The following is a 19,972-nucleotide window of genomic DNA, read 5'->3' on the forward strand; positions in this document are numbered from 1 at the left end:
CCTACCAGGGCTACTGCAAATCCATAGCATATCTTTCTGCAAACCAGAAAAAGTCATACCTTTCTAAGGACACATGCAGCCCTGAGCTGATGCATATGGAAATGAGAGCAAGAGCAGGCTGGGTTTCAGGCCCCACTGTCCCCTGCAATTGAGCCCCAATAGGCACAAGGTGACCTGTCATTAGTCATGTGACAAAGACTCTTTTCATCCTCTTGGGCTGTGTGTGCATGAGCTAGGGTATAGTTTGAGCCTTTTGCTGGGCACACCAGATAAGGGCTAAAGATTCACAAGACCTGAGGGACAGCTGAGTAAAATCTTAAACTCAGAAGGACAATGTCAAAGTCAGATAAATCCGAATTTATGGAGATCATAAACTGTATTGAAAAGTTTTGGAGTCGGGCAGAAATGGAATTTAATTTCAACTTGTTCACATAGAGGGAACCTCACTAACACGGCATTTTTTAAAATCTTCAAAATAATGATGATTCCCTATTTCATAGAATCTAGATTATGTTCAATGTTAAGACTAATTTTCATTCCAGAGGTTCGTAAAGTGTGAAAAAATGGCCAAATGTATCTTGATTTCAGAAGTGTGAAGACTAAAAATCATGATCTAGAATCTATGACACATGGTAATAACCCTGCCTCCCTGCCCCCTGTACAGGTCATGGCTCTTCTTTGCAAGGATTAAATGAGATAGCATATGTCAAGTTCTTGACACAGCACAGTCAGTGCTCAGTACGTGGCGGAAGATGTCTTTGGGGTGGCTGTTACTTGGAGATAGTGCCAAAGAGTAACAAAAGAATATACTTAATTCAGGTTTTCATAATCTAGTGAAATTACCTGGATTTTCATCTTTCTCCTACTCCCAGATAAGCTACTAGAAGCCAACATGCACCAACAGGTCCAGAAGCAAAGCTTAAGGGAAGACACCAGTACAGAAAAGGCACCCTACTGAAAATTGTCCTATTTATCCCGTTGATGGAGACCTGGATCAGAGAAATGATTTCTCAACACCCAAATGTGTAAGAGAAATATTTTATTAAAGAGTGTTTTTCAAAGCGGGGGCGCGGGGTTGGGGTCCTTTGAATTTAGAGTAGGAGAAAGAAACCTTTCAGAGTGTTTTGTTAGCTTTCTAGTGTTTGCTTTTCCCCTTTACCTCCTGCTAACAGCTACTTCCATTACCTTTCCTGTGGTTTTTGAATTGATCACTGATTGGCCCGCTAGTGAAAATCCTTCTGTGCAGCATGTTGTGAGGTTAGTTTTCATTTAGGCCTGGAGGGGTCGGTGGAAGATGAAGAGTTAAGCTCTGTCCCTTGACTCCAGAGCAGCCAGTTCTGGGACTGATCTAGGAGGGGACCTTATGCCAAAGGACAGCCCCTCATCGTTCCTTGTTGCCAAAGACAATGCTGCCAGTAGTAGAACACTCACATAGAAGAACGAACGCCGAAATTCTAGTAAGTGAAAAATGGCCTGGTTGATGCCACTGCTTTTAACTGGGTCTAATTCTTTTCCCCTAGTTTGGGCTCAATGGCATTTTTAGAGATATGATGAATGGAAGCAGGGTATGTGTGAAGGTGTTAAATACACAGCCCATGTGATGAAAAGCAGTCTAACACTCTTGTGTACGGGACACATACATACAGTGAAAACAGCTTTCCTACAGAAACAAAAGACTACTTTTTTTTGAGGGGGGAGATTTTAAATTGACTATTTCTTTCATTTCTGATTTCAATGGATTTGAAATCAGAATTGATGTAAATGGTGTACAGAGAAGGACGGAAAAGGCAGCAAGAGTTTATCTACCTAGTTTGGGTTGGCTTGTTACAAGAAATGGAAATAATATGGAAGTTTTGGTTGACTTATTATGTCATGTAAAATTAGGTATGATGTGGTTATAAGTGAGTTGTTAGCCTTTAGGAATTTTTGAGGATGAAACTCAAGTGACAGTCCTAGATCACAATGTCAGAGAAAACGAATTACCCAGGAAGGGACCTGAACTTAAATCACATGGGCTGGTTGATCTGTAGTTCACAAGTACAGTTTTAATTTCCTCTCTGCAGGCCAATTCCATGTGCACTTCACAGCATCCCATTCCTGCCTCGGGGTACAGAGTCAGGATGTGGCACAGTTTGGGAGCGGAGCTGAGTCACAATCCCACACATGTGATGGTACATCTTTGCCAAGCTCCCACCTCCTGACTCTTGGATTCACTAAGTCTAAGATTTCAGTCACTAGGGACTGAAAATTCCACTTCATTTAATTTCTCCTTAGGAAAAATTGCACTTAGAAAGGTCACAAGTCTCCTGAAAGCAGTTTCCTTCAAGATTGCCTTGGAAATTTTAAATTTAAATGTGTGTACAAGTTCCACCTTATACTTTCTTCATCTCAGCCTTGTGTTGGACATGCAGTGGTGATGGGCTACTTCCTGGGGCCAAGCACCAGGACAGCTTGTTCAGTAAGGAGGCCGTCTCAGTGATCCAACTCAACCGGGCCCCCTGGGATCAAAAATACATTTGGAAGATGGGTGGCCAGGGGATGGATCTTAGTCTGCTCTTTGCATAAAGTAAAGGAAGAGGGATATTGGCTTTATTAGCACCACTAAACTAGCTACTTTTTTGGTAGTAATGAATGCTTGAATCTCAACATTGGTATGAGGTCTGCTTGTTATGATCTAGAAAAAACAAAGGTTTACTTGCCCAGGGTTTCTGCTAGCAAATCTGGACTCTTTGTGTGTCTAGATCATTCTCTCCAAGAGACCAATTACAGCTCTCATGCACTCAGACCCTGGCTCTTTGGGCAGGGCAGCCGTAGAGCCACAGGGCAGCTTCTGACTTGCCTCCTCCTGAGAAGGTGGCAAACTGGATCCATGAACATATGATATTGCACCCAAACTATGGAGAATTAGGAACTATCTGTGACAACAACCTGTACTCAGAGTGAAAACATGGATTACTATAGGCCATTGGTCTCTTTCATCATGAGTCTATTTCATTAGTGTTGGAATGAATAATTTTACTTTGGTTGAGAGAGTTATATATTTTTCAAGAGAAAAACTTTAAATTACTTTTTGGGGGAGAAGCTGTTTCTAAAAGCAGTTTCTTTTCCCTCTTATAAACAGACCTCCAGGGATAAAAACAGACCACTGGGTCCTTTGAGTCCTACAAGGCTGGCAAGTCGGCCCTGGACACAGTGAGGCCTCCATTCTTTCTCTGCCCTCCCTTCTTTCCAGGCCACCCAGCCAAGTGGGCCACCATGACCCTGGGCTGCTCCTTAGCCCTGAAGTCATGGCACTGCCAACTGGGCACTGACCTAGAACCAATTTCTTTATTGCTTTGGGTCACTGAACCCTCTGACAATCAGACAAACTTTGGATATTATCTCCAGAAAGATGTACACACCCTTAACACCCAGGGTTTTTTTCTTTTTTCCCATGTAGTTTTAGGGGTTTGGGAATCCAGGTCAAGAAAGGAGTTTGTAATCTTTGTGGGTTTTTTATTGTTTCTTGTTTTGTTTTGTTTTGTTTTGTTTTTGCCAGGAATCCTTCTGGCAATCTGATGAAGCAATGAGCCTTGTCTCAGAATGATGATTTTTAGGGTGCACAGAATAAAAAGAAAAAAAACCATTGGATTTTAAGAGAAATCAGTTATACTGAAATAGTTAACCAAATTTTAAAACTTTTTGAGATACAGAAATACCTATATGCTTTTATATAAATGCATTAAATAATAAGATCTCACAGTGAGTCTAATAACTATCATAATTTAGAAGTACTGACAAGTATAAAAGATACTTAATGATATCTGCCACAATGGGCTGTGAAATGAAAATGTCTGCAATTTCCAGGGGTGACAGGTGTTGCTAGTCCTACTGGGGTCACCTGCCTACATTTATCACTGGAGGTATGCTAAATTGCAGTTAGAGGTTGGTGAAAATAAAGGCTCATTTTCCCCCTATCCGAGTTCCTAGATCTTAGGTTAAGAACCCCTGGGACCAGAGGGATTCTCTGCATGGTGCTGGGCATGGCTCAGGGCCCGGCTGCCTCAGGCTGCAGAGGTGAATGTGAGACTCCTATTTAGAGACAGGGTGCCTGAAGCTGCTCTAATTTTCCACATTCTGTAGGAAAAGCCAAAGGGGACACTCCAGTGGCTTACTTATGAGGGGAGGCGGGTGGGGACAAGGGAAATGCGGGATGTCAGCTGTGAACAGGGAGGTAACTTCTGCCTTCAGAGCTGCCTCAGCCTGGAAGATAGGACTCTGGGTGTCTTCTAGCTTGGGAAGAAGGAAACATTTTCTTCTCACTTTGACAAAAATATGAAGCATACTTGTATTGGGTTTGCCTCCTGCCTTGGCCTCATCTTTCCAAGGACGCTCACCTAAGTGGCAGAGTCCTACTGGGCAGCCTACGCCCGGGAAGGCACAGAGGCTCCTTTGCCTTCTCCTCCTCCCACTGGTTACCGAATGGTACTGAAAAATGTATGCCTGTGTCAGAAATGCTAAGTATAAACTTTGTGGGGTGGGGGATGTAAAAGTGTTTCATAGCACTTGAAAATATGAAACTCCACTGTAATCTTGCCATTATGACTAGTTGAGCTATGGTTGAGGAACACCGGAGGGAAAAGCAAAAGTTTCTCATTGGGATGCTAGAGCTCAGGCCTGCGTGAGGATGAAAAGTTCAAGTTCTAGACAAAAGAAAACACTTTTCCTGATGGATAGTAGGAGAGATGACAAACTTCCAAGGAAAGGCACTCACAAAGCAGCTTCCTTGGCAGGGACATCTTGAAACCCGGCTTCATGGTTATTTGGAGGGACATCATGACCTGATTTTCACCAGGAAAATGGTCTGTGAAAGAGGCTCAAAGAATATCATCTGCTTACCAATTTTGCTCCTTGTTTCATTTATACTTTCTCCTAGGGCCTTTGCTTCAGAAAATCTATGGGGGCAGGGGGGAAGAAGAAGAGAATTTAATGTTTTCTGTTCATCCCAAATTAGTCTTTAAAAATAATAGAGATTATAATCTCTATTATAGAATAATAATAATTCCTGAGAACTCTCTAAGAAAATTTAAAACTTTATGGAAACACGTAAAAGAAAATCTAAATAAATGACATGTATTAGGCTTAAAAAGAGATAAAATTTGTATTAATTACTGCTATCATGAATTTTTACTTCTCTATCCAGCACAGAATATTCATTCTCATATTCTATAATTTAGTACTTATAATTTTGAGTGTTTTATCATGCAAGGGTAAGACTTTTGTACTTTGCTGTGCTCTATTAATCATAGCACCTAGATCCTACAGTTATAGTCGAGAATGCATGCCTACTATAACTTAAGTAACATTTTTCTTCCCCCTGATTATAAAGTAATAGGTCAGAGGGTGGCAAACTGTGGCTGGTCTTTGAAACACATTCAGGCCACCACCTACTTCTGTAAATGAAGTCGTACGGGAACACAGCCACTGTGATTCATTTATACATTGTCTATGGCTGCTTTCAGATTGCATTGGCAGAGGTGAGTAAATGTGACAAAGACTGTGTGGCCCGCGAAGCTGAAAATATTTACTATCTGGTCCTTTACAGAAAAAGGTTGCTGATTCCTCTTGTTTATGATGTTAAATCACATTTTTAAAATATGAAAACAGAAAAAAAATATCCCTAATAATCCTCCCCAGAAACTAGCACATTTTGAGCTCCATCCAGTCTTTTTTTTCTACTCAGTTTTTATAGTTAAGATCATACCATGCATACAATTTTGTGCTTTGATTATTTTTCACTTAGCAGTATTAATCCTTCCTCCTGCCATTAGAAACTTGTCCATCGTCTTTGATGGCTGTCTACTAGTCTGCCAGATGGTTGTGCTGGTGTCTTCTTAATGATTTCTATGTATTTTCCAACAAATATGACTGAGATGCTTGTTGAGAGCCCAACTTTGTGGTGATGAAGCGCTGTAGGATATGGCCTATGTGAGAAACATGCATTCCAGTTCTCTATACACTGTGGGCCTTTAAGAAATGTCAGTCTTGGGACGCCTGGGTGGCTCAGTGATTGAGCGTCTGCCTTCAGCTCAGGTTGTGATCCTGGGGTCTGGGATCGAGTCCTGCATTGGGATCCTTGCAGGGAGCCTTGCTTCTCTCTCTGCCTGTGTCTCTGCTTCTCTCTGTGTGTCTCTCATGAATAAATTATAAAATCTTAAAAAAAAAAAGAAATGTTAGTCTTTCCCTTCTCCTTTTTGCCATGGGATTTAAAGGGCAACCGAAAGGCTATGAAACAAATCCCTAATATGTGGCTACAGTATATCATTATGCTACTGTGGATAGCCCTGGCTAAGCCATTGGACTATGCCCAGGGAGGGGTGGGTCTGTCTGTTGAGTGGAGAGTAGTCAGGAAAGCTTCCTGTACAAGGTAGGATTGACCTGGTTTTTATGGATGCATAGGACGTGTTAAGAAAACTCTACCCACCATCACGCTTCATTAACTATCAACCCTGGGCCTATTTGATTTTAACGATCTCCTCTCTCCTCATTGTCTCTCCACCACCCAGACCTTTCTGGACCCCAGTAAATCCCAGGTATCACGTCATTTCATCTGTTCAGTTCTTTGGTTGTGTAGATTTTGTTAGAGGAGGTGGGACGAGGAGGGCATTCCAGGCAAGGGAACGAGGTAAGCAGAGGCCAGAGTGCTGCGATGGCCGTGTGCGTGCTGGAGGAGAAGTGGGAATGACGTCACTGCTATTATCCGAGTCTGGCTGCTTGGCCTGTGACTGCAGACGGGAAGTTTCCAAGGAAGGGACTAAATTTCCTCTCAATGTTAGGTTTCTTGAGACTCCACCCCAGCTCCCTTATTAGGGTGTCTAGGCTCACGACAGATGTATGGAAGGTGCTCTGTTCCGCTAGGGCCTGTCACCTTCTGGAGAGACGTGCAGCAGTCCCCTTTGATGCCGTTGAGATGGAATTTGGTTCAGCGGACATTCATGGCAGTCACTGCGCTGGGCCCCGTGGGTTCACAGTGGCCTCTGCCTGCTGGGCAAGCGCACCTGAGGAGGGGTCCAGGCCGCTCGCAAGAGGAGGGCGATTTTCATCCTGTAAGTTCTGCCAAGTGGTGGGCGGACTGCGAATGCCCCAGCCCTAGGGCTCCACAGGGTTTGCAGATCCTTCACTGCCCAGCCAAGGGCTCCTGTACGCCTCTTCCCCTAGCATTCCCTCACCCATTTGGATTCTCGAGCATATGGAAGGCACGAGGCTGCTGAGCTGCTGAAATTCATGTCCTTTTTGGAGGACACCAGAGTGGAGAAGAGAAAGGCGGAAGGAAGGTGTGGGAGGCGTCCCCGCGTCCCCCCTCCCCGGCCTGTCCACATTCGTCCTGGAGGGCCCGGCGGAGGTTGCTGCTGAGCGCCCAGGTCCACGCTGTCCGGGGAGAGCCGAGCCGGGCCCGGGAGCCAGTGAGGGAGGCCGGGAGCCGCTCCAGACCCTCCGCGGCCGGCGCCTTGCTAAACCGGGCTCTCCCGCTGAGAGGTGCGGCCCGAGGGCTGCCCCGCCGGATGAGACCGTGTCCCCTGCACTCCGCAGCTGCCACCGCTGCAGGCCGCCCCCCCCCCCCCCACGTGTCCCTGAGGTCTAGTTGTCAGGACAAACTCTGGACTAAGGGAGCCCAGCCCCGAGGCGCAGAGGGCGAGAGCGCAGGGGAGGCAGGGGACCTGAGGAAGAAGGGGACCCCGGCTTCTTGCACGTTCTCCCTCCCATACCTTCCCAGCCCCGGGCTCGCTCAGCCCCACGCCTTCCCCTTCCTCCAGCCTCGGACTAAGTTCTGATCACGAGGGGGAGCCTCCGGACTTGCTCCTGCCCCGAAAGAGGCACCTGCCCTTTAATGATGCGGCTCAGGGAAGCAGCCTGGGCCCGAGGCGGTGCACCCGCGGCCGGGGGGGAGGAGGCCTGGCCTTGTCAGGGGGCGGACCTGGGGTAGGGCCAGGGGGAGCCTCGGTGACTCAGCCTATGAGCCCCCAGGGTCTTCCCCTGGCGCCAGGGCATTCCTGTCTGGGGGTCGGAGGCCTATGGCTCATTCTCGAAGGGCAGCGTTGCCGGGGGCAGTTCCAGTGTGGGGCTGGCAGGCTGCTCTGTCCCCTGCACGGGAAAGTCCCTACCTCGGGGCAGAGCCTGGGCTTGGAAGGGGAAGGAATGTAGTCCCGGGGTGCTCTTGCGCGGCCGGGCCTCCCGGGACACCCAGGCTGCCCGGATCCCACCGCGGCCACAGCGCGCCCGGTGCTGGCCACTGGCCACAGAGCGCAGAGCCTCCTCCTGCTCGCGGGCGGCCGTCACCCCGGCCGTCACCTCGGCCCTCTCGCCCGGCTGCTCCTTCTCTGCCTCCTCTTCTGCGGCTGTTCCTGAGATGCTGGGAGTTGTGGGGCTTTTGTGGCGACCCTCTCCCCAAGCTGCCTCTTCTCCCCGGCACTCCACCACGGTGCCTTCACTTGTCATCCCCACCGACAGCTCCCGGATCTCCGTCCCGGCCCCGCTTTATTTCCTGACAAACACTTCTAAGGAACTGATTACCTCCCACCCCAGAAACCCCTTCCCTTCCTCTTTCCTTTCTTCATCTCACTGCCAAGCACAGACCCTCACCCACTCCAGCCACCTGCACCCCCTACTCTACTCCTTCCTCCGCTAGCATCCTCACTCAAAACACCCACTCCCCATCCTCCCCCCCCCCCCCCCCCCCCCCCCCCCCCCCCCCCCGTCCGGTCCTCCCTACCTCTCACAGCATTCCACCCCGCTTCCTACCTACTCTCCCTGCCTGGGAGAAGGAGCAATCACCCCACCCCACTACCTCCAGGACACAAAGGCTTGGCTTGCAGGGCTCCCTGCATTCAGGCCGCCTGCCTTCGGGCCATTTCCCACACTTCTAGCCTGAGCAAGCCTTCCTAAATGCAAACCTGATCTCATTATTCTCCTGCTTAAACTCTTCAAGAGCTCCCACAGGACCACAGGACAAAAACCCACATTCCTTAACAGGGCTAACCAAACTCTCATGCTCTGGCTGGTGTGGACTTCAGCAGGGTTTCCTCTCACATCCCCCTGCCTTTCTAGGCTGGCCTCCGTTCCATCAAGGGTCACACCAGCTGACTTCAGGGCTGCTCCCTTTGCTTGGAACGTCTTTCTTTCTTTGGCTTCTTCCTTCCTTTCTTTCTTTTTCTTTCTTTCTTTCTTTCTTTCTTTCTTTCTTCTTTCTTTCTTTCTTTCTTCTCTTTCTTCTTCTTGAAGGTTCTTTAGTGCTTTTCGTTCTTTCTTCTTCTTCCTTCTTTCTGTCTTCTTTCATTTTTGTCTTCTTTCTTTCTTGTTTTCTTCTTCGTCTTCCTTTCTTTCTTTCTTTCTTTCGTCTTTCTTTCTTTCTTTCTTCTTTCTTTCTTTCTCATCTTTTTAAAGTTTTTATTTATTTATTCATGAGACAGAGAGAGAGAGAGAGAGAGGCAGAGACACAGGCAGAGGAAAAAGCAGGCTTCATGCAGGGAGCCCGATCCTGGGTCTCCAGGATCACGCCCTGGGCAGAAGGCAGGCACTAAACCATTGAGCCACCCGGGGATCCCCTATTTGGCTCATTTCTACCCAGCCCTGTGATTTCAGCAGAGATGTCTTTTCCTCTACACAGCTTTCCAGGGCCTCACAGGTCTACAAGGAGTCACTGTGGTCCTCAGCACCCTGACCTTCTGTCATCACAGGCCTTTATGAGGGAATTGCCTGCTGACTTGCTTTGTCCCCTTTCTCAATATTGTAAGCACCCTGAAGACAGCAACCACATTTGCTTAATTCACACTTGCATCCCTGGGGCTTAGACTGGGGGCACACATTTAATGAGCATTCTATACCTATCTGCAGCATAGGAGCAGCAGCATGTGAGCCAGCACGTCACACAGGCACTGTGTGCAGCGACATGGACTCGAATGCCCAGCTGGATCTCAGAGTCCTTGTTGTAAGATTAGGATGAGCTGTCTCTCAGGGTTGGGTTGATGTGGGAAGTACATGCATACAAATGTCCTTCGTAACTGGATCAGGACCACTGCCTGGCAGGGCAGGGATGAACTGTGATGAACTGTGAGGTGGGCAACCACAGATGGGTGTCATTTGCTGATCCTTTCAGCAAACCAGAAGGTCAGAGGAGGGATCCTTGCAAGTCCATGGTCAAGGACATACCCAGGACAGTTGCTGAGTTCCTCAACTTCAAGGGGAATGAAAAGGATGGAGGTTAAGGTAGGATCTCATGTACCTTCCAAGACTAGCTCCAGGGAGAATCCCAGGCTGCCCTTGGTATGTGTTGGGCAGATATATCACCACTAGGGGAGAGCTGAGGAGGCCTGACACCAGGCTCTGCCCCAGGGCAGTTAGAACCACAGGCAATTTGCCGGGGACCAGGGGCAGCAGCTGCTTTAACCTCTGGACTAAGGGGAGTTGCTGGTGTTCAGGAGCCACTCAATCTTCAAGAACCTCTTCTATCTATTCCCTATCACGTCAGCTGGCCGGTGGGGAAATATGTCCTTGGAGGGCAAAGGGTTCCTATGACACCTTTCCTAGTCTCCTGGTCTAGAGCAATTAACTTAATATGTTGATTATTTACAGAGTGAATATGCGGTCCTCTTCCCTGGCAGAGAGGAAGGGAGGCCTGCATCTATGCCATTTTCTTCCTCTGTAGACCTGTCCCTGGCACGACACCTTAACTGCCTCTGTTATGCTGCCGTGAAGATGACGGGTGGATCTTCATGGCATTATAAGGACCTTTCATTTCCCTTAGCCTTTACTTTCATACCAATATTTCTTTTCTATTCCATCTTGTTTACCTTCAAGGTGCTGTCCGCTATGGTGTCCTGTTGAGCTGTTCATTCCCTGAGTCTCCAGGAGCCTGCTGTTGCATTCTCCTGCTTCTAGAAAGTAGGTCTTGAGCAGTTCACTTGGCTGCTAAGACTTCTCGAAGTCAATTTTGAAGTGTCATTCTCAAGCCAAAGAAGTTATTTTTGGGTACCGTTTTTGTGGCCAGCACCGTGCTAAAAACTGTGGGGAGGCTAGGAAGATTCTAATCTAATCTCTGCTCTCAGAGTTCATAATTCTAGTTCAGGAGACAAGGTGTAAATACAAAAAACAAATGGAAAAATAATAAAGGTTAAAATTGAAGTCTAATAGGAACCAGGGAACTCCTATTTGTCATGGATGTTATTTCCAGATGGTGCCATGAGATTGCTCTCCAGCCTTGGTCCAGTTTTCCTGTTGGTTTTAGATTGCTGTTCTATTCTGTGTCTGAAAGATCCAGTGGAGTGAAGGGGTGCTTTTCTTGGTCGAGTTCACATTATCATTGCCTTTGTTTCCAATTGCATTTAATCTCCCTATTTCTTTCTTCTTTTGTTATTTAATGGGACTCCGTGACAGAGGGATTCAGTTTGTATCAAAGACCGGCCACAGAAAGTTAGCTGTGTTGTGCCTGGGCACTGGTCTTTGCCAACCATGGGGTCTCCAGCCTCTCCTCATATTATTGTATACTGCGACGATGAGTCATGCCTGAAAAATGCTGTGATTTTTGAATTGTAGTTGTCTTCCCCTGAAAAATGCAGCTTAAGAATTTGTTTGCATGCTCTTATTCAGCAGAGGATAAACACCCTCTTAATGTGCCAATGTATTGCTTCTCTTGTCACAGACATGCAGCACAACCTCCCCCAGGCTGGGGGCTAGGGTTGAGAGATACTGGAAATTGCCTGAGAGGACAGCGAATGGTCCAGGTAAGAGGGAGAAGAAAATCTTTCTATCCAGTAACACAGACATGTATGTGTGAGCCACCGATCGACCCCTTTGTCCTGTAGCTCCGGGTCAACACTTGCACTCTGGGGGAACTGAAGGATCAGAAGGGATCCTGGGCCACCAACAGTACCTTCACTTGGCCCTAGAACCTCCTTGCTGTGGGCTAGAGTGGCTGAGCTGGCCCAAGGCTCATGCATGGAGGCAATCAATCCCTTATTTTGTTGACTTTGCCAACATGATGACCCAACTGGAACCATGGATGGTAGAGTTATGTGATGTGAAAAGTCGGGAATGAATGGTGGGCCAGGACTCTGGGTCCTTGTTGCTGGAAGCTACCAGAGGGTGAGACTTTCTCAGGGGAAGTCTCCTGGGAGCAGAGCGAGAAAATAGTCCTTTAGTGCCATCCTGCCTAAAACCCTTTGGTGCATGTCTGTGTTCCTAGGACAGGCCAGCCCCCACAGATGGTCCGTGTGGTGCTCCAGTCACCAGGGAGGGCAGCAAGTGCATGGAGGGGATCAGGGTTACCGTAGACCATTTCCTGAGGTAAGGGTGGCCCTATTTTATATATGCTGTAGGAGCGCTGCTTTGCAGTTGTTTTCACAGAAAAACATATTCTCTTAGTCCTCTGCTCTAAGCAATTATGAGCATGTAATACCTAGTAATTGAATACTCTTCACGAATGCAAGCAAAAGCTCCAATCTTGAGAAAGGGGTAGATCCTGGTTATACCCACACTCCCCCAGTACCAGCTATTCCTTTAATGATTGTTATTACAGTAACATTAAACAGATGTAGACATTTTTAAAAATGTGGGCTGGTCTCTTGACTTTCCATTTGATTTAAAAAGACTGATTTACTGCTGGGAAAAACCTTTTCAGAGGAAAGCTTTGTGCAAGTTTCATTAATTCCCTTGCCCTATGGCCACAAGCATGATGGGGCCACCAGTATTACCAGCCCATCCTATGTGATTGGATATGTTTCAGCCCAAAAGCACATTTGTCATGGGGTTGTCAGAACTCTACTGTGCTAGAGTTAAGTGAGCTCTGTATTAAGAGGCTTTGAAAGGCCACATCTTCAGCCCTGCCATCCCAACCCACCCTCTCGCTGGAAACAGACCTAAACGCAAGAGTATAAACCAGAACCAGGAACCATACCAATTCTAGAATAATTCTTGAAGTACCTGGGTGGCTCAGTCAGTTAAGTGTCTGCCTTTGCCTCAGGTCATGGTCCGAGAGTCCTAGGATAGAGTCCCGCATTGGGCTCCCTGCTCTGTGGGGAGTCTCCTTCTCCTTCTCCTTCTCCCTCTGCCTGCCCCTCCTCCACTCATATTTTTTTTTCTCTCTTTCTCAAATAAAAAAAAAAAAAAAAAAAAAAAAGAATTTTCCCTAAGCTAGTGGTTCTTCAACTTGAGGGTGCAAAAGAATTACTTGGTAATTGGTTTAGCCCATAAAGTTAGGGGATCCTACCTCAGAGGTTCTGGATCTCAGGGACTCTGCACACTGTTTAGCCAGTGGTTTTCAAAACTGGTTGCATGTTGGAATCTTTAAAGAAATGGATACTTAGCTCCTACCTAATTAAATTAGGGTATCTTAGTGTCAGGCCCAGTGTTGAGAGCTTTTACAAGCTCCATGGGTCATTTTAATATGAAGCCAGAGTTGTCAGGCACTGGTGTAAACTACGAAGCCTTGGGTGAGGACAAGGCTGAGGGCCCCTAGAGGTTCTTACTGGATGAGGCAGCTAGTGTGACAGGCTCACACAGACAGGCATTCTGCTCCAGCATGTCCAGTGGACTATCCCAGAAAAAAACGGCTTACTGTGGGTACACATTAGGTTTGTGAAACCCCAGGATTCACTCGCTACAATTTGTGTGGATGTGCCTATGTCCATTTTTGCAGGGAGAGGTGTCCTCAGCTTTCACTAGAGTCATTTTATTTCCTTTATTTCCTTCCCTGCTCCTTGTTTTATTCATTTATTCATTCACACGCCCCTGTCCTGCTCTCATTCTGCTCCTTCACCAGGTAACCATTCTTACGGTTAAAGTATGTGACGGTCTATCCTTATGTTTGGCTGTTTTTGTTTGTTTTGTGTGTATCTCTTTAGAGTCTCCATGAATTCTATGATCTTAGTGCTACCTGTGTTGGCATGTGTACATTCATCCATTGCTCCTGACTTCACGGGCAGCTTCCCCGAGATTTTACCTCTCTGCTTCCCCAGTGATGGACACCCGGGCTTCCAGCTCTCCTCAGCCACAAACTGAGCTGCCGTGCACATCCTCACATACGTCCCCTTCTGAGCCCACATGAGAGCTTCTTAGGAGACACACCCAGAGGAGGAACCACGGGCTGGATGGGCCACGTGTACGTCTTTGGACTACAGGGGGTGCAGTGTGGCTCTCCAGACGATTGCTCCTGGCGACACCCCTCCCACCATCGCTGGATCCCTAAAGTGATCTGAGACCCCCACTCACACGCCACCAAAGCGAGAATGCTGGTGGGTAACAGTCAATCTTGGCCCTCAGTGCTGTTTGCCTTTCCTTTTCTTTTTCCAGCTCTACCCTCTTTCCTGTTCCCTGTGACATCTGTATGTAACCTCAGCTGCCACCTTCACGACTCTTATTCCACTTCAACTTCCACAGGGACAACAGAGGCCATCTTTACTTGTCTCCCTTCACTTCGAAGAGCATCATTTGCAGCTTCATCTCGCCCCATTTTTCTCTCCAGGCTCACCTCACCGGGATCTTTGATGCCCTCCCTGCCAGACCTTCTCTCTGAGGCCTTGCTGGGTCAGCTCCACCCCTGGGCTGTCAGTCTGCCTGCCTCTCTCTTCATAGGCTTGGTTCTGCAGCCTATAATGTTGGCCAATTCTCTCAACAAACTTCCCTTCTTGTTAGGCCTCCCTTCTTCCTCCTTCAAATGTTTGTTGTCTATCACAAACTTTCTGAACACATGTTTGCATGTGCTCTGCTTGCTCAGCTCTTTCTCATGTTCTCCGTCACTCCCAGCCCTCCGACCTGTGGTCCCCAGTCGCCTGCTGGCTCAGGGCCCTCCGTCCAGCTATTCCCCACTTCTTTCTTTCTAGGGTCCAACACCACTCGCAACACGCTGCTTGGAGCTGCCTCCCTTCTTGGCTTGAAGGACAACATGTTCTCCTGGCTCTCCCCCGCTTTTCTCTCTGCTTCCTCTCAGGCTCCCTGATGGCCTCCTCTCCCTCCCTGCCCCTTAGAGCTTCCCCCCTGCTTCTACCCTCTAGACTCTTGCATCTCCACATGTTCTCCTGAGCTTGGCCACCTCTTGGGCTCTCTTGAAGCATTTATAAGCATACGACTCTCAAAACTGGCTCTCATTCTAATTCAACGAATTGGTTTTGAAAATTCACAAATGTTTGTTTGTGTGCCAAGATCCAGAATCACATGTGACTGAACGTAACAGTTCATAGTCCACAACTCTCTCTTCTGAACCCTAGACCCAGGCACCCCGCAGTCTTTCTGTTTGCCACAGTTTGAGGCTATGCATCTACATCACAGATGAGCTGAAACGAATTATACACCTCTAGGTCTTTTTCTAAAGGGTTCAAGGCTGGCCTGACAGTATGTCAGCAGGCGCTGCTGCCCACTCAGTCTCCACTGGAGAACACACCAGAGGCCTCTGCGTCAGGAGAGGTGTGCAACGTCTACTCCCTCTGAGTAGGAAGTGCAGGGCAGCCGCAGCTGGAAGGTCTAGAGTTCTGAGACAACAATTTGGTCTATAGACTTATTTTCCCTTGCCTTTGGAACAGTGTGATATCGACAGTCACAGGCAGAGGGGAATTAGTGTAAGTAAGAAGTGACAACTGTATACAAAGTCAGTGCTGTCAGAACAGACCCCGCCATGATGTTGCTTACCCCACAGCACAGGGCTGAGGAGGTTTCTATGGAGGAAAGTCCTACCAGGCTGGACATAGTTCACTGTGAAACTGAGTATGCGTCGTGCCTTCTAGAAGTTGGGTCAGGCAGATTAAGGAGAATGGAGTAGCAAGTTTCCTGGAGGCTGGGCGGGCTAAGCCTCGGAGGACCAGTGGCACTCTGAGCCAGCCTTACCTCTGCTTCAAGATCTGTTTGTTGTCTTCGATGGTGACGCTGTCAGCGTGGTCCCTCTTGAAGATTTCAAAAGCCTCTTGTCGTCCTAATGACATTTCTTCTCTCATCCCTGTTTGGAGACACGGGGAAATGGCCTCAGTCGCAGCATCAGGATCCCATTAATTTCACTGTCACTTTAGTGGGACTGCAGAGCCAGCCCTGGTTCTAAGAGGCTCACAGCGGAGAGTCTCCTGACCAGACAGGTGGCCCTGGGCTCTTCCAGCTGGCCACCGACCCACCACGGAGGCCAGTCCAGTGACACCCTGCACCCTGTGGGGCTGTGCCGGTGCATGCATGTGACTTGTGGGGGGTGGAGTTTGGAATGTCTGGTCAGAGGAAATGAAAACCAGAGCACCAGGTCCTGGATTTGCTGAGAACATCTGCAAATGCACTTTCTGCCATCATTCAGTGCCGCATTTCTCCCCGTTTTCCTGTTATGCCCCATTTTGGTTTTCTGTTAAATTTCATGCTGAATTTCCAGGCATTTAGTTGAAAGAAATACAATCCACACTGGAAGATATAGAATCTAGAAAATTCTACCCTTAGTCTCCATATAATGTCTCATCCTTGTTTCCTGTGTCTTAAGGAGGGGCCTCAGTTCTTACTCAGAAGTTAGGTTCTCTATCACAAGACCCATGAGCAGGTTGTGTTGGAGGCTCCTAGTTCACGTCTAACCTCAACACCTCATGTTGCTATGGTCACTAGGTGCCAACCCTCACTGCTGGGCCCTGTTTGAAGGCCAAATTCCGAAAGCCAGAGTCAGGACAGCCAGGGACGTTGGAGTGAGCAAGGAGCATTCCTGTACTGCATCCCTTTTCCATCCAGCTTCCCAGAGCGAGGGTCAATGAAGGCCTGTGCCTGGGACTCTCACCTAGGCTTGTGCCTAGGTGAGAGTTGAATTCACAGCTGGATTTTGGATGAATTTGTAGAGTTTTTTTTTTTTTTTTTCAATGCCTCTTTTAAAAGCATTGATTCCTTTTCCCCATGTTTTCATCCAGTTAATTCTACTTATCTTTGAAGTCCTGGCTGAGTGTTACCAATCCCTCAAAATTTCCCTGAGGCCCAGGCAGCATGAATCCTCCCTCCACTATGTTCCTATCAATGCATCTGTAACATACACAGCCCAGTAGACACTGTTACTTCACATGACAATCCTTGCTGGTGACAGGTACGTTTCCAGGAGGTAGAGATTACATTTTTGTGAATACCTAGTGTCTTGTCTGGCATTTAGAAGGTGCTCACCATATGTCTGTTAAATAAATCAGGTCAGGAATGAACCAGGATTGACAACGAACCTTGCTCTAATTGCCACCTGAACATGATCCAGGGCGAGAGGGGTTTGCTGTGAGGCTTCAGGTTCTGGAGATGCATTCATGTGGGCCACATACCACATCTCCTCTTGCCTGGAAAAAACCCGCTGAGTCTCATCACCAGGCCTCGGGGTGAGGAACTGGACCAGCCCATCTGACACCAATTTAATGATTACTGTTGATAAAAATAGTACCATGAAGAATGTCTGAATGGTGAGGCACACAAGACACCCCACCCATTTCCAATCAGAAGCAAATGGGCACATCTCAGTTTTGTCTCCACATCTGTCCTGCACACTCCAGAACTGGGTTGGCCTGGGAATGGGTTTGTGTGAGACTCAGAAAGATGAGCTCTGCTGCATGAGAGACATTAACCAGGGGACACTTTTTATCCAGCAGAGCCCACCAGGAGCCAAGGGACTCATGCCATACCTCTCCCCCACTCTTGGTCTGTGCCCAATTCTGACAATGTGTGCTTTTCACTGCCAATTAAATAGCAACAGAGGGTAGAGGGAGTGAATCTCTCTGGAATAGAGTTGGGGACGAGGAGAGCTCCATGGAGACCACATGGGAGCCTGCCTGGGGGATCCCCCAAATTGCCTCCCACAGAGGAAGTGATGAGAAGGCAGCAGCAGCAGGGGGCGGGTGGGGGGGTGTGGAGGGAGTGTTGTTCAAAAGGCTTCAGTGAGGGAGACGGGTTCATGGCCTTTTCTCTCCCAGGCTCGGCTTTCTTTTAGAGCTGACAGTCCGAATTGACAGCTGGGTGGAATGGAATGGCTGTGCTGCAGTTTCTCAGGGCCCATGGCACTGTTACAGCAGTAGGTCCCAGAAGAATTTATGACCAACTGAAAACCCCACTGTGTTTTCCCCAAGATGTAGAGGGGCCTGAGTAGTTGGAACAGAAAGAACATGGAGTACACAGAGGAGGGAAATCCAGGAATGTAATTTACTATCGTTTTCCAGAGAATCTTGAAAGTCTTGCTAAAAGTATTTGGAGCCGGCACCGTATCACAGTGTACAGGAGTCACCAATTTTCAATGACTTAAAATTCAGTGGAGTATGCATTATGAGAAAGTTACACTGGAAGCACTTAATACTTCTGGTGATTTAGGAGATGCCTGGGGTCTTGCAGTGCTAAGGCTTATTGTCAGGAGTATGGCAGGTATCAGCTTTCCTCCAGTGACGATGGAGAGAGTATTTGGCATTGGAGTTCTCTGATGGTGGTGAGCTCAGGTGAGTGGACATTCATGTGAGGGCTATAATTGTGGCAGCCAGCATCAGACATGTCTGCTCAGGGAGGCCAAAGGGCGGTTGCTTGATGATGCCCATTGTCTGAAGGAAGAGAGGGAAGCCTACTGAAGAGCTGTCTTCCCCTCTCAGGATTTAGAAAACGGCTTTCTCGTCTGGCAAGCCCTGGCCTCTGAGCACACAATGTCCACAGTAGAAGGAGTAAGAGCAGTTGGAGCACAAGCTAATGAGATAATCATCTATTTATTTATTCACTCCACCAATATTGATTTATCTTAGGCACTGTGGTTGGCATGTGACAGAGATATAAACTTGAACAAGAAGATGAAAGCTTTGATCCTTGCCCTTAAAGAATTGAAAGTCTAGTGAAGGAGAAAAAAATGTGAACAATCACAATGAAAGCTGCTGTTTGCTGTAAGGCAGGCCTGTGTCCAGTGCTGGGAAACAGAGAGGAGGACGGTCAGCTCTGTCAGGGGAGACTGGGAAGGATTCTGAGGGATGAGCAGCACATGGCAGGTGGAGAAGTGGAAGAGGATCCCAGATGGAGGGGGCGGAGGAGGAGTATGGGTTAAAAGGGCAACTTGATTAATATGCATGGTTCTGCCGCCCAGTAGGAATGGCCTTTGGAGAGAATAAAATGAATTTCTTACATACTTTATGCTAATCACCGTATCAAGTGTTTCCTCACCTATTAGGTCAGTTAAACTTCTTCATGATCCCTGGTCAAGTATCACTTTACAGATAAAGGAACAGAGGCTCAGTCAAAGAAATTTTACAAAGGGGTAAGAATGGTCTGGCTTCTAGAAAAGTCAGCTCTGCTCTCAGATCACTCTTTCCAGGGAAAGTCTGCCTGAGAGAGGAGGTAGTTGGTGGGCCTGAAAATGACCTGGTAGGAGTAGATCTGCCTGTGAGATTATACTCTTATTACCGTCTATCTTGTCCAAAACTTTGAATTTTCTTTTCAGTAGCACAGAAAAAACAGAACCATGAATTTCGACTTACTATCTCTATGATTATTTCTAGAATTTGTGTACTCCATGGGTGGTAGTGTTTGTTAGTTTTGTTTGCTGCGGTCTTTCTAGTACCTGGATGGTCCCTGGCACATAGGAGGAGCTCAAATTCTTTTGAACGAATACATGAATGCTTCACATGCTTGATGCTCTTCCCTTGAGTATAGCATATTGTGACATGATGAGGGAAGTGCATTCACTGCTCTTCCTCCCTCCACCACCACACTGAGTGGGTGCATACCCTGTGTAGTGTGATTTTAGAAATTCACACATACACACAAGAAATTCAACACCATCTTCTCCCACCACATGTCACTGTGCTTCACAGCCCGCCCTTAGAGATTCCAACTCCAAGAAGCTTTTATAAAAATGCAAATGCTCTGGAAGGCATCACTATCCTAGAGCTAGCAAAGACAAACTCCACGATTTGTTGACAATTAGCTAACAGGTCCTGCAAAGAAGAGACATAAGATGGTGTCTCAGGCTGGTGCCAAAATGGGGAAAATCTGAGCTTGA

The 19,972-nt window shown here is 47.5% G+C and overlaps 1 protein-coding gene and 2 long non-coding RNA genes across 27 annotated transcripts in view; 2 read left to right on the top strand and 1 right to left on the bottom strand.

The window, feature by feature from the left end:
- LOC111098249 overlaps positions 1–1,016 on the top strand; it is a 36,170-nt gene extending 35,154 nt beyond the window's left edge. For both annotated transcript variants that reach the window (XR_005367663.1, XR_005367662.1), the window contains one exon: positions 873–1,016. This is a non-coding gene — a long non-coding RNA (uncharacterized LOC111098249). The remainder of the gene's footprint in view (positions 1–872) is intronic.
- Positions 1–19,972, bottom strand: part of KIF6 (kinesin family member 6) — a 380,623-nt gene that overhangs the window by 87,999 nt on the left and 272,652 nt on the right. For 18 of the 19 annotated variants that reach the window (XM_038553965.1, XM_038553967.1, XM_038553964.1 and 15 more), the window contains 2 exons: positions 15,850–15,958; positions 4,879–4,934 (listed from right to left, as the gene is read on the bottom strand). In XM_038553965.1, the coding sequence (XP_038409893.1) occupies positions 4,879–4,934; positions 15,850–15,958 (165 nt within the window). Of the gene's footprint in view, positions 1–4,878; positions 4,935–15,849; positions 15,959–17,183; positions 17,374–19,972 lie in introns of all 19 variants that reach the window. The other variant, XM_038553976.1, reaches the window with a different exon arrangement.
- Positions 9,543–19,972, top strand: part of LOC102157226 — a 60,265-nt gene continuing 49,835 nt past the window's right edge. For 2 of the 6 annotated variants that reach the window (XR_005367660.1, XR_005367661.1), the window contains exons 1-3: positions 9,546–10,242; positions 11,675–11,756; positions 12,218–12,318. This is a non-coding gene — a long non-coding RNA (uncharacterized LOC102157226). Of the gene's footprint in view, positions 10,243–11,674; positions 11,757–12,217; positions 12,319–19,972 lie in introns of all 6 variants that reach the window. The other 4 variants (XR_005367659.1, XR_005367655.1, XR_005367656.1 and 1 more) reach the window with 4 other exon arrangements.

This window comes from Canis lupus, chromosome 12, assembly GCF_011100685.1.
Source record: "Canis lupus familiaris isolate Mischka breed German Shepherd chromosome 12, alternate assembly UU_Cfam_GSD_1.0, whole genome shotgun sequence".
Taxonomy (NCBI): Eukaryota; Metazoa; Chordata; class Mammalia; order Carnivora; family Canidae; genus Canis; species Canis lupus.